Genomic DNA, 14,552 nt, shown 5'->3' with positions numbered 1-14,552 from the left:
TTCAGGTTAGTGTGTTTTGTAGATTTATATTCAACTTACAGGAGATAAATATGTCATGGTAATAGTATCACTCTGTGCGTGATAGAACCGAGATTGATGGAAATAGGGAGCGAGGTATATAATTTTGTGTTGGGGAAGCATAATAAGAATCATTCACATAAGTATGTTTACTATCTCATGTGTGGAACAAAAATGGCATTTCAAACTATGCATTTTGAGCATGGGATTTAAAACAAAGATAGACTACCTTATTCCACTGTCTTCTTCGAAGGTGGTGGAAATTGCTTAGAGATGCTAGAACTACATTTTCATGTAAAGCTCATCTTCCAACAAGGTAAATTCATTTCTCTAGCATATCAGCAAGATTTGCCTGCAAAATCTTGAAATTTTGTTACACTTCACCCTCTCACACTTATCCATTAAGAAACTTTGATCTTTATATTTATATGTATAGTGTTGTCGAGCTCCATTCTATTTTAGTTTTCATAGAATTGTCTCTCAATAAAGTGGAAACATCGCATTTGATCTAATGCGACATGCAACTGAACTTGTCCATTATTCATTTTTTTCCGAATTTAGGTGCTACTTGCTAGATAGTGGCACAAGCATCATCCCTGTTTCTATGCTTTTTTGAACTTGTAGTATTTTGACGTGCCTTATGACATATATTTGCACATCTAAATTTACATAAATATGTTATGACTGACTTGGCACAGAATATGCTAATGTTCTAGACAAATTTCATTGTCTGCAAAAGGGAGATGTTTTTATATGTTCTGATTATTAATCTGTTCTCCTCCGTGATGTAGAATCAAGCAAGAATGGCAATTGGCACTTGTCAATGTCCTTACTGCAATGACTTGTAATGGAATAATTGTTTGGTCCCTTGTACCTTGTCGTTCATATGGGAATACATTCCGCTTTGACTTGGAAAATACAATTCAGAAACTTCCCAATAATATTTTTGAGAATAGCTATCCTATGAGAGAATTTGACTTGCAGAAGAGAATTTACTCTTTCTTCTACAAAGTAGCAGAATTTTCTTTACTGGGACTAGCTGCAGGGACAATTCAAGGTGCTATAACAAAAGATTTTGCTGCCAAGAAGGAGGGAAGGTTAGTGTTTTCTATTTTTCCCCCTTTTATTGTCAATAACTCTTTGAAGATAATTTAATTATATGGTTTCTTAACTCAATTTTATGGTAGGTTATCAGTGACAATTCCTTCTGCAAGTAGCAATGCTCTTGGTTATGGTGCTTTTTAGGATTATATGCAAACATGCGCTATCAACTTTTAAATGGGATTGATAGAACTATGCTCAACCACTTCGATGTTCTTGGAGTTGCAATCTTCTTTAGTACAACATTGAGGTATTCCTATCTGGCTGATGCACTTGATTTTTTTTTTTTGTGAACTTCTAAGTTTTTTCTATATAGTATCTTAAAGTGCTAGTAGTATGTTTTATTTTAATGATACCATTACAACTTGCTAATGGATGCTTGCACATTACTTAACATTACCATAGTTCTCTTTGTTTAGTCTTTTTCGATAGGTGTTCTCTATGTTTCCAATAGCTAATTTATGGTCTTGACATCATCACTCTGGTTTTATTTGTTATTTTTTCCTTGATTTATCCAAGTTAAGCAACTGCAGTTTCATAATAATTATATATCAATTGTTGAAATTATCGGTAATTGGATCTACATCAGTTTGGAAACTTTCTATATGCAGATCATGTTGGTATATTTGAGCCAAATGATGCCATCACATTGGAATGTTTTTTCTCTAAGAAATCCTTTTTTCCTTCTACTAAATTTCTAAATATCTTTCCTTTCCCTTTTTTTTTTCTTGATGAAGTTTTGATCCGCCCAAAGAGGTTTACTGGTTATACAAGACTTGCCATTGTTGTTGTTGCTGTTGTTATTGAAATTCTGGTCCGATTTACAACTAGAATACGTAATGCACTATTGCCTTGGGCTGAAACGGATCTCTTTTGCTTCACAATTTACAATGCTGGCCAGTTTCCATGTAATCGATACACACACTACATGACTACCTCCACCAGCATTGATCTTAATCTTGATAGGAAAGAAATGGTCATCCTTGGCACACAATATGCCGGGGAGATGAAGAAGGTTTGTTCGGTGTGATGCACTATCTAATGCCTAAAAGAAACATTCTCTCCCTGCACTCTAGCAACAATATGGGCAAAGATGGTGATGTTGCCCTCTTCTTTGGACTATCAGGTAAGTGTTGGTCACACTACTTCCACATTCTTCCATTCTTTGGATTCAGCAAAATCACAACTTGTTGCTCATTTTCTTCTCAAAATTTAAACTTTATTTTCCTAATTGTTGTGAATTTGGATCCCAGTACTGTTATCCAGGTATATGGCTAACAAATTTGACAAGGGCAAGGTATGAAGTGAGGGAGAAGACATGCACGAGGAAGGTATCCATTTCCGTCCACTTGCTTCCATCCTTCTAAATCTCATGCTCTGATATTTGTTTCATCTTAATTTTCAACATTTTCTACCTTTTTTGATTGCTTTCACTGCTGTTGTGCTGCATGATAGTATTCAACCATTTTCTTCTATTATTAATTTTGACAATATTCCTTGGTTTTCCTTCATTGTTGCATGTCTTTAATGCAGCATGTCTTTGTTGGCCCTTTCGAGCGGGTCCACGTATGTTATGTTCCATTGGTGCAGTGGCTCGCTCTCCACTTATTGTTCATTTTTCCCCTCTTGATCACCTTGAAATATCTATATCTATTCTAGCAATTACATCGGTATTATATTTTCTATTGAGAAACATTTATTTAGTATCTTTTTATTGGTTTTGAACAGAAGAAGAAGAGGCGAAGAGGGTTGAAGGGAATGGAGAGTATGGACTCGGATTCAAAGTGAAGGGGAATAAGAAGGGACAATTTCGTTTGTTTTTTTCTCCCTTTTTTCTTTGATGTAGTTTTTTTTTCTTCTGAATTTGGATTTTAATGTGAGTAGTTGTCAATGGTAATATTTGACATATTCTCAATTTTCTCAAATAATTTCTTTTATTTGACTTTGCTTCTTTATTACTGATTTTTTTTACTAATATAATCTGGGTTTGTTAACAGTTCATGAAAACAATTTACTCCAACGAAGAAATTGACGAAGTGCGATCCGAATGAGCGGATTGCGTACTAGACTATATTCATTACTAGGTATAAATTACTAGACTTCAAAAGATGGTTGAACACTTTGTTTGTGACTCCATGACTTATTGATTTTGATTCCTTAGTGCTAATAATTTGTTTGTTCACAGCTAGCTATCTCCTTTGCTCAATACTTCATTCTTGCATTTCTACCATGAGCAGAATTAGCTGACATTTCCCTTATTTATTGCCTCTCTTTGTGGTCTAAAATTAATAATGGCTGGGTTGTGTGAGTAGCTTATTTAGTTGTTTTCGAATTATGCAAGGATTGACAATGTGGAAGTTATCTCTTTGTGAATTGTTAGATGATGACCTTTTTGTATCTTATGAGTTGCTCTACAAATTTCTTGTTTGTACTCTCCTTATGGTTTTCATCTATATGCCATGACTTAATCTTGTTTTTCCTCCTATAATTTATTATTTTTTCTTGTTTGTACTCTCCTTATGTCAATTTGCAACTCCTGGCAACTTGTTACTTCCAAAATGGAAAAGCATATTATGCCTACCAGGTCTTAAAGGTAATGCAGTCTAGAAAATGACACAGAAAATTGCATGAATATTTTGTTTCAAGATGTTAATGGATGTAATGCGCTTTGCATGGATTCTATTGATCTTGGATGATAGTTCACTTAAATAATGTTAGCTGCATGTAGTGCTAATTATTTAATAAACTATGCTAAGCTAGGTATCACTGCTCCTAGTAGATTCTATGTACTGTTATTCTCTAATAAACACCTCTTTTTGTTTCCTTCATTTGGTTTGATTTTGCCTTCTATGCACTACAGATTGGTTAATTACATTCTCCTTTTGGAATTCTGGAATTTGATAAGTTTTGTTAAATTTTCTCTTGCAGGTCGGGCAATTCGTGAGGCTTGAGTTTTTTTGATGCAAGAAGTGAGTTTTGTTAGGATGTAGCTTGCCTTGCTAATTTGTAAATTAAAAGTCATATGGAGAACATCAAATGGAAAACATGTAATTTAATGTATATGGAGAGTAATGGAAAACATGTGTATTTTGATGAGTAACAACTCATTTTGTATATTTTTGTATATGTGGCTACAAGATGAATTATATACGAATGTTTATTTTGGATTTAATGTAGTAAATATTTAGTTTTGCATTGGTGGTTTGCTTATAGTAAAATAAGATTGGTTGTTTGGTATTAATGAACATTAAAGACAACAATTAAAAATGTTGTAAAAATCAGGTAAACCACAACGAAATTTTTTTGTAAAAAGTGATAAAAGACAACGATTTTATCCGTTGTAAAATATATTAAAACTATTGTAAAAAAAATAAAACGTGTCAAATATTCTCTACCACAACAGTTTATATCCGTTGTAAAAAATGTCTACCACAACGGTTTATTTCTGTTGTTAAAATTATCTACCACAACGGTTTTAAAACGTTGTCGTATCCTTCGTAGCCAAATTTTGGGCATATAAATAACAATGGATAAAAACCGTTGTCAAATGTCTACAAAGACAACGGATTCAAAACCGTTGTCGTAGGGCAATACATTCTACAACACCCTCAGTTACAACGGTTTTTTGACCCTACGACAATGGATAATATCCGTTGTCGTTTGCTGTTTTTGTTGTAGTGTTTATATGACATGATGCTCTTTTATTTATGATATGATACATTATGATATTTCTTTATGATATGATATGCCCCAATGATTTATATGACATGATGCTCTTATGATTTATGATATGATATAACATGATATTTTTTATGAGATGATATGTTATGATGCTATGTTTACATGATATGATGTCTGGATGATTGTGTCTCCATTGTTATATGTTTATGTGATTATGATATGAAATACGTTTTTGTGAGTAGGAAAGGATCTTACTAAGCTTGTGTGCTTATAGCTTACTTTCCTTGTACCGCAGATAAAGGCAAAGAATGGATAAACTAGGGGAGCCACAGGAGAGGCAAGAGATGTGTGTGGTGATGGCTCGGCTAATAAAAAGAAAAAGACCTGCTTATGTTATTTTATGTTGACATGAACTAAGTCTATTTATGTTAATTTTCCGCATGATGTCATGATTTCATAATAAGCTCTTTCGATGTTTTACTTTAGAAACGAAATTTTTATATGCATGTATGTTCCCCATGATAAGTAAGTAACCCCGCCCTACTAGCAGGAGGGCCGGGCGTTACATATTCAAGGAGGTAGGATAGATTGTGTGCATTAATCCTTTATATCTCGATAAGGTTGAGAAGCAATGAGTTCCTATGTTGATTATCCGAGGGACGCACGTGACAGGCAAGCCCGTGTAAGGACATCATAGGATTCATACATAATTGATCACATTTAGATATAAATTGCAGTCCTAGGCTGGTTGTCTATTGCAAGAGGGAACCGACAACCTTCTACAAATGATGGACAATTGAGGAATATGATTTGGTCGATCATTTACATTGAATAACCTTACAAAGAAACCGAAACTCCTAGAATATACCTTTATCATAGCCCTTATTCTTGTTTCTTATTCTTTAGTTTCTATGTTTTACTTTGCATAGTTGTACTTTGCTTTTGTCAATCCATTGATTAGTTGCTTAGCTAACTCGTGTTGAGACATCTTTAGTGGTTATTCCAGTCCCTGTAGATACGATATCTTTTATTATTACTTACGACGTTTCCGTACACTTGCGGAACATCAATAGTGGTACTACTCTTGGAGCTAGATGTTAATTAAGTGAGTTGTCAGTAACTCATTTAATTAATGGACTTACGATATCTTAAACACAGGGAGACTAACACACTCATGATAAAAAGGAGCATATATTGTAATATGGGATTGGTGCGGTAGTTCAATAATAACTCTTTAGTGGTATGAGTTATTATTGATGAACTTGAGTTCGGTGTTCGGGTCGAACATAGGAAGCTCAAGTCCATTAGGAGGCCAAAACCAATTCCTCCTCTCGGTCCCTGTTGTAGCCTCTATAAAGCCTCGCATTAACCCATTTTGGTTTTGCTTCCTACCCAAGAAAGGGGTCGGCCACATCCTTCCTTCGTGCCCATGCAAGGGGTCGGCCAAGCCTTGCTTCCTACCTAAGAAAGGGGTCAGCCAAATCTTGCTTGGTGCCTAAGCAAGGGGTCGGCCAAACCAAAAGAAAAGAAAAGAAAAAGAAAAGAAAAAAGGGAGATTTTTTCTCAACAGAATTACAGATTTTTCTAAAAAGAATTACGTTGATTCTTTCTTAAAAATTTTCTAAAAAGAATTATATTAATTCTTTCGTAAGAAATTTTTCTAAAAGGAATTATGTTAATTCTTTCCTAGAGATTTTTCTAAAAAGCATTATGTTGATTCTTTCTTAGAAATTTTCTAAAAAGAATTATACTAATTCTTTCTTAAGAAATTTTTCTAAAAAGAATTATCTTAATTCTTCTCTAGAGATTTTTTTTTCTTAACAAAAATCTATTACTTTTTCTCCTTTTTTATCTGGGGCAAAGGGTTATAAAAGGAGAGGAGGTTGTGCCACAAAAAAAAAACAATTCAATTAAGCATTGATAAGTTTCTCTCCTTTCCCTTAAGGTCGGCGCCCCATTTTTTCTTTTCTTTCCTCTAGGGCAAGCGCCCCACTTCTTTTCTTCTTCCCTTTTCTTCCCTCTAGGGCCGACACCCCATCTTCTCTTGGTGGCTGGAGCTTGGAGGAAAAGAAAACGAAGAGACGAAGCACCTTGGTGGCCGACGGTTTGGAGAAGAAGAAGGAGGCGTTCCTTTCTTTGCATCTTTTGGTGGTAGGCGGCTTGGAAAAAAAAGGGGTTCGGGTGTTTTTGTCTTGGTAGATCGTTTCCCACACGACGTCCAAGAAAAGGAGAGGAATACGACAAAAGATTAAGAGGTCTTTGTCTACTAAGAAAGGTATAACTAGTTATTTTTCCGCAGCACAACTAGTTTTATTTTCTTTGTATAGATCATGAAATACCAACACAAGAAGCTAGTGATTTCGTGTTTTTGTTTTTGTGTTTCAATTTTGTGCTTTGATTGAGATCTCTATAGTTAAACCTAAGGTTACTGTGAGAAGTTTAAATATTCAATTTCTTTGAAAGGCTTTGTCTAGGAAGTGGTGGATGATCCCATAACCAAGAAGGCCTAGTGCCTCGCCAACGACCTGGAAGCCAATTCTTGAAATAAATATTTAATCAACTTCTATAATATGGTTTAACTTCTGAAGAACACAAGGGTCAAACTTGGAGTAAAAATGTTAAGTTTCATTTCCAATCCAAGTTTAACTTTGAAGAACGAACTTGGAGTAAAAATGTTAAATTCTGTTTCCAATCCATGTTTAACTTCTGAAGAGCACATGGGTTGCTAGGAAACGTTTTGTGCTTGTACAAATATTTGTACAGGGGAAACAGAATGGTATTCCGAGTAGCGCTCTACAAGTGGTATCAGAGCTAGTTTTCTGCCTCTGTGTGTTTGGTTTTGGGTTAAATTATGCACTACTCATACATAAGTTTAGGCCGGTTAATAGTAAGATGTGTTAGATAGATTAACTCTGTGGTTGCAGACATCCTAAATCCAACTATTATGACTTTTGTGTGCTTGTGTGTGATTTGAACCCTCGGGCATGTCGAGCTTGTTGTGTGTGCATGATTGTAATAATTAAATATGATCGGTTGCCATATTATTATTATTGTTGTTTTACATTCTATTCGATCTAGATTACATGCACATTCTCTTGTGGAATATAAGATTGATAAATGTAAAACTTTATTTTTTTTTTTACGGATCGTATCCTTGCAAGGCGTGGTGCTATTTGAGGACCAGAGACGCAGCGGAAAAGGAAGCAAGATAGACGTGACGACATGACCCGTTGGCGACGGCTAGGGTCAGTGGCATACGGAGGACATCTATGGATGAGGCCATAATAGTTGTAAAATTATTTTTTCATATTTATTGCCTTTATGTGCTATGATGTGTATGCTTTTGTGTGCATGTGTGTTATGTGTGCATGTTAAAATTCCTCGTTTAAATAATTAAGTGGGAGAGGGTTTATTTAAATAAATTCCACGGTCTCTATTACTGGTTTGTAAGTGATGCATTCTTCAAACTTGCGCGTTAGCTTTAAGTGTCTTCCTCAACATAGGATGAGTTTGTTTGCAGATCACTATATCAAACTTCCTCTATGGATGATTATAAAAAATTATTTAGTTTTGTGTGATCTTCTCCATCTGAAAGGTCACAATCCTAATTAATGGACTAAGTATCAAGTAATGGTATACACTTAAGCGCATTTAATAGTATCCTCTCCATCGGCGTCACTGCTATTATTTTGTGTGACCGAAGACAAACCAACTATTAATTTTATTTGTCATAAAATTAGGTTGACAAGATAATAAAATTAATGGGTAAAACCTCCTCTTACAAATGTTTGAATTAGTATACGTCCACACTATCGTGGCATACTAAATTCATGGTATTTTAAGGTGTTGGTGAATTTAAATTATATTGTTTGAGAGATCAATATTATTTTAAATTCTAAATTTTGACCAAATATCTTATTTTGTGATTCTCAGAATTTCAAAATGGCTTTCAATCCTCTCACTGTTATTTTAAAAGAAAACAAACTTACTGGTCCTAATTATATTGATTGGAAATGAAACTTGGACATTGTCTTGACTGCTGAGGGATATAAGTTCATACTTTTGAGGTCTGTCCTAACGAACCTAATAGCAATTCTAGTGAGAGGAGATTGACAGACATAGGAAATGGGTCAAAGAAGATGAGATGGCGCGGTGTCACATTTTGGCATATATGTCAAATGTGCTGCAACATCAGCATCAGGCCTTACCTACTGCGTATGACATGATGTACAATCTCAAAGAACTCTTCGGACACCAAAATTGGGCTGCTAGGCAGGAGGCTATGAGAAACTTGATGGCGACCACCATGACTGAGGGGGCACCCGTAAAGGATCATATCCTTAGGATGATGACTCATTTAAACAAAATACAGATCCTTGGAGCTGAAATCAATAGGGAAACCCAGGTCGATATCATTATCTAAACGCTACCCAAGAGTTTTGAGCAATTTCGCTTGAGCTATAATATAAACAAAAGGATATATTCGTTGGCGAAACTTCTGACAGAACTTCAAGTAGTAGAAGGGTTATTTCGTCAAAGTTCTCAAATTCACATTCTGAAAACATTTCTGCTTTTAAGCCGAAAGGCAGGAAGAAGAAAAAGAAACAAGTTGGTTCAGTAAAGAAGGTATTCGACCTCAAGGGACTGGACCGCAAGCAGGGGTGAAGAAGTCGAAGGGCAAGTGCTTCGCATGCAAGCAGTCTGGACATTGGAAGGTGGACTATCCTCACAGAAAGCAGAACAATAAAGGTATATCTTATTCATTAGTTGTTGAAACATGTTTAGTGGTGTTATCTACCAGTACCTGGTGTGTAGATACGGGAGCCACTGATCATGTCTGCAATTCATTGCAGGGGTTCCAGGAAACCCGACGACTACATGAAAGAGAAATCACCGTCTACATGGGCAATGCTACGAGAGTGGCAGCTATTGCAGTGGGAGATGCTTTATTATCTTTCAATAGAAATAAATATTGATTTTGAGAAATTGTCTTTATGTACCAAGTTTTAGAAAGAACTTAATTTCAGTTTATAAACTATTTATGAATAGATATTCTGTTTCCTTTGATGACAAAGTAGTTGTCAAGAAAAATAAGGTAGTTGTCTATTCTGGTACGTTGGTTGACAATTTGTATACTATAAATTCAATAACTCCCACGATACAACAATAGGAAATTTAAAAGAGAGATATTTTTAATCTTTCCGTTTTAGAATTACTAAATTTGTTTTGGGAATATGCTCTTGAAATGACAGTGAAAATTCTGAACCTGGTACCTTCTAAGTCAGTACCCTCTACTCCCACAGAATTATGGAATGGGCGTAAGCCTAGTTTAAAACACATTCAGATTTGGGTTAGGTCAGCACATGTGCTGAAGGGAGATGCTGATAAGTTGGAATCACGTACAGAAGTTCGCTTGTTTGTTGGATATCCTAAAGGAACGAAAGGTGGTTTATTTTATAGTACTAAAGATCAGAAGGGCATTGTTAGCATCAATGCTCGATTTTTAGACGAGAACTATTTAATAAACCACAAGCCCATGAGTGAAATTGTTCTAGAAGAAATGAGAGAGGATATGTCTACTTTAGTACCAACAGTGCAAGATGAAATATCACAAGAAATTACAACACGTATCACAAATGTTACACAACTATAGACAGTGCCTCATCGTAGTGGGAGGGTTGTGAGGCAACCTGAAAGATTCATATTTTTTGGAGAGTCTTCGGACTTGATCCCTGGTGAACATGAAGCTGATCCCTGGATATATGATGAAGCACTCCAAGATAAAGATGTAACATCTTGGCAAAGTCCAATGAACTATGAAATAGAATCTATGTATTCTAATCAGGTCTGGGAACTTATAGAACCACCAAATGGTGTAAAAGTCATTGAATGTAAATGGGTCTACAAAAGAAAAAGAGGGATGGACAGGAAGGTGGAAAACTTCAAAGCAAGGCTTGTTGCAAAAAGGGTATACTCAGAAAGAGGGAATCAATTATGAGGAAACCTTTTCATCGGTAGTCAAGCTTAAGTCTATCCGGATTCTTTTATCTATTGCTTCTCATATGGATTATGTGGTTTGACAAATGGATGTCAAGACAACTTTCTTTAACGGAAGTCTTGAAGAAAACATCCATATGAAGCAACCAGAGTGATTCATTGCAAAGGGCAAAGAGCATCTTGTATGCAAGCTCAATCGGTCCATTTATGGATTGAAGCAAGCTTCAAGATCTTGGAACATCCGGTTTGATGAAGTGATCCAGTCTTATGGATTCATTCAGTGTCCGAATGAGTCTTGTGTATACAAGAGAAGTGACGGAAACGTGGTGGTATTTCTTGTACTATACGTAGATGACATTTTGCTCATTGACAATAATGTTAAAGTGATGTCAGACGTAAGGGTATGGTTATCCAAGAAATTCGATATGAAGGACTTGGGAAAATGTGGACATATTCTTAGGAACAAAGTAATAAGGGATCGCAAGAAAAGAATGTTGTGCTTATCCTAAGCTTCATGAATCGATACTATCCTAGCTCGTTTTAGCATGCAAAACTCCAAGAAAGGTTTTCTACCTTTTCGGTATGGAGTACCTTTATCTAAAGAGATGTGTCCTAAAACATCAAAGGAGATAGAGGAGATGAAGGCAATTCCTTATGCTTCGGCTGTAGGAAGCCTAATGTATGTGATGCTATGTACGAGACCGGATATCTGTTTTGTCATAGGCATGGTTAGCAGATATCAAAGCAATCCATGATAGGGACATTGGACTGCTATAAAGCATATATTAAAGTACTTGAGAAGGACTAGAGATTATATGCTGGTTTACCAGGTAGATGATTTACTCCCTGTAGGTTACACGAATTCGGATTTCCAATCAGATTAGGACAGTAGTAAGTCAACCTCGGGGTATGTGTTTACTTTGGGAGGTGGAGCCATAACATGGAGGAGTGTTAAGCATAAATGCATTTCGGACTCCACCATGGAAGCTGAATATATGACAGCTTCTGAGGCAGCCAAAGAAGTAGTATGGCTCAGAAACTTCTTGATGGAGTTAGATGTGATTCCTAGTTTGCCCAAAATTATCACAATTTATTGTGATAATAGTGGTACAGTAGGAAACTCGAAGGAACCACGAGCTTATAAGGCAAGTAAACACATTGAGCGCAAGTACCACCTGATACGAGATATCATAAAGCGAGGAGAAATTGTTGGCGCCAAGATTGCATCAGCAGATAACCTGGCAGATCCTTTCACTAAGGCCCTTTCGGCGAGAGCTTTTGATGGGCATGTTGAGGGGATGAGAGTCAGATGTATGGCAGCATATATGACAACATAGTATTTTAGTATAAGTGGGAGATTATTAGGATGTATACTAAAAGCCTAGCTTATTTATGAACATTTATATTTTGAAATGAGAATCACTCTGGTCAAATGTTGCATGTTAATGCAGTTGTTCATTTAATTTATATTTTAGATAACATGGTGTGTGATGTCACACAAAAGATAATGTTATCAGTTCCTTATAAATTATAAATAGTAGCTCACGATCGAGATGGATAGGGACAAATCATTGGAACGGTTGTAGCGTAATTTGGAATTAGTTTGTCTTGACTATATAATTACACTAATACACTATGCGTGTATTGAGCAGGACCATTTGAGGTTGTTTATTTTATACTGACTGCATAAAGAACAAAACCTCTGTTATTATGGATGTGCATACTCTTAATCCCAATATAATAACAAACACATATACTTAGTATTTATTTTTTTTAATTTATCAAAGAGTGAGATTTATTCAGTTAAATCAATAGGCCCGATAAGTTGGGAAATAATATTATTTATATGGTGTGTTGTTGATTATAAAAGGAAACTGTGTCCTAGTAATCTAGGTTGATGATGTCCCCTTGAGGAGCTCATAAGGATTATCATTTTTTTTTATGAAAGGTAAATTATATATCATTAAAGAAAAGTGTACAATCTACATGTCCTAGGATAACCAGTCAAATTCGGGTGGCTATTTGAGGTATGACCTCAAAGAAGCCCCTGTACATGCAATGTACTCTCACTGTACCATCCTCTCAAAATACATCCTGTCACATGTGTGCTCACTATACCATCCACCAAAAACCCAAAAAACAATCAACGTCTCGCACTCCACTGCACTAAGCTCTGTAGATACCAAGAAGGCACCAAGATCGTAGTGCTCATCCTCCATGTATCTGCCCTCATCAGCCTCAGCAGTATGCAAATGGCCCAGCACTGGCCGCATCCTGCATCTCAATCATACAAGGCCCACAAGTGTCAGCATCAAGGGTGTGTCCGGCCCTGGCCGCAACTCATCTGCACCTCATCCACTGCCCTGCTCCCATCCACAGCAAACGCCCGTAAATGCATCCGTCTGCTATGATGTGTAGTCCATCTCCTGTAATGACTCTGCAAAGCCCCACAAGGTCACTATACCAGGGATGTCATCCTGCAAAGTGTCATTGCCCCACTTTTAGCAAGTGGTCAGCTATCAACGGATTTGTCGTGTCTTTACCGCGAGCCGTTTGCTGCGGACTAGATAGACTCTTATGGTGGATCTATGTACCCTGTTGGGCTTTCTGGCAAAGCCCCAGCCATCAACGGATTTAGCGTTGTCCTTATCGTGAGCCATTTGCTGTGGACTAGATAGGTCGTTATATTCACCCTCTTGGGTTTTTTGGCAAAACCCCAGCCATCAACGGATTTGGTGTTGTCTTTACCGCGAGCCGTTTGTTGTAGGCTAGATAGATCATTATGGTAGATCTATTCACCATCGACAACCATGCCATCACATATACATCATCACTATACAAACTAATACATTCTCACAACCTCTCCTCTCTCATCATGTACTCCACACAGATGATAGCAATAATAACCAACAGCCTCTCTTCTCACACCACCGAACTCTCCCACTCACCCTTTAAAACCTCATGTAACAAAGCAACAAGTGATTACAATGCTTGGCATCAATCCCATCACACTGCCTTTCCAGAATTATTATCAGCTTCCAACCTTGGCCTTGCATCAATAAAAATAAAAAGGATAAGAGATAAAGGAAAATAGGAACCAAAAATAGAATAAGAAGAGGTGAGGTCAAGGATTGAACCTTGAATCTCCCACAAATAATGGAGATAAATTGATGTATGATAACCACTAGGATGATGAATAATATTTGGATAGAAAGGAATGAAAAATTTAGTTAAAGGTGAGAAGGAAATAAAATAAAACTAAATAAAAGAGCAAGAGAAAACCAAGTGGCTTACCTCCTCTTCCTCTTGGTTAAGAGAAGAAGCAAGCAAAAGGTAAATTGCCTACTTCCCTCCCTCTCTCTATTTTTCATGGGAATTAAAGGAGTGAGGGAAAAGAGGAGTTGAGGGAATGAATGAAGACATGTTTCATTGGCAAAGGAATAAATAGATTGGGAGAAGAAAAACAAGAGATTAAATTCCTTTTTCTTCCTCCTTCCTTCTCCTTTCTTCATTCTCCACCGAAACCAAGAGCCTTTCCCTCTCCTCATTCCAAAAGCTAAGCTAAGTTCCTCTTCAAGAAAACTAAATCTAGAGAAGAAGCCTTCAAGGTCTATCCCTTCCAAGCAGGAGAAGCAAAAGGAGGTACAAGAAGAAGAAGCTTTCTCCTTCCTTGGAACTTAGGATACCTTCTTCCTTAAGAAAAACCACAAGCGAAAGGATGTAAGTTTCCCTCACCTGTGGTACAATAGCTTTTG

At 36.4% G+C, this 14,552-nt stretch overlaps 1 protein-coding gene and 1 long non-coding RNA gene across 2 annotated transcripts; both read left to right on the top strand.

Moving 5' to 3' along the window:
• The first annotated feature begins 762 nt into the window (after positions 1 to 762).
• LOC122003737 lies at positions 763 to 1,388 on the top strand. Its single transcript, XM_042558780.1, has 2 exons — positions 763 to 1,115; positions 1,206 to 1,388. Exons 1-2 carry the CDS (start codon positions 856 to 858, stop codon positions 1,261 to 1,263), a joined length of 318 nt encoding a protein of 105 aa, XP_042414714.1. The 5' UTR covers positions 763 to 855; the 3' UTR covers positions 1,264 to 1,388.
• Positions 1,389 to 2,000: 612 nt separating this feature from the next.
• LOC122003736 lies at positions 2,001 to 2,966 on the top strand. The gene is made up of 3 exons (XR_006118066.1): positions 2,001 to 2,245; positions 2,373 to 2,450; positions 2,848 to 2,966. It is a non-coding gene; the product is annotated as an uncharacterized LOC122003736 (long non-coding RNA).
• Positions 2,967 to 14,552: the final 11,586 nt, after the last annotated feature.

This window comes from Zingiber officinale, chromosome 7B (assembly GCF_018446385.1).
Source record: "Zingiber officinale cultivar Zhangliang chromosome 7B, Zo_v1.1, whole genome shotgun sequence".
Classification (NCBI taxonomy): Eukaryota; Viridiplantae; Streptophyta; class Magnoliopsida; order Zingiberales; family Zingiberaceae; genus Zingiber; species Zingiber officinale.
This window is presented reverse-complemented; position numbering and strand designations above follow the sequence as displayed.

Coding starts and splice junctions, on each gene's coding strand:
- LOC122003737 (XM_042558780.1), top strand. CDS start 856: ATGACTTGTAATGGAATAATTGTTTGGTCCCTTGTACCTTGTCGTTCA. Junction 1,116..1,205: donor GCTGCCAAGAAGGAGGGAAG/GTTAGTGTTTTC, acceptor ATTTTATGGTAG/GTTATCAGTGACAATTCCTT.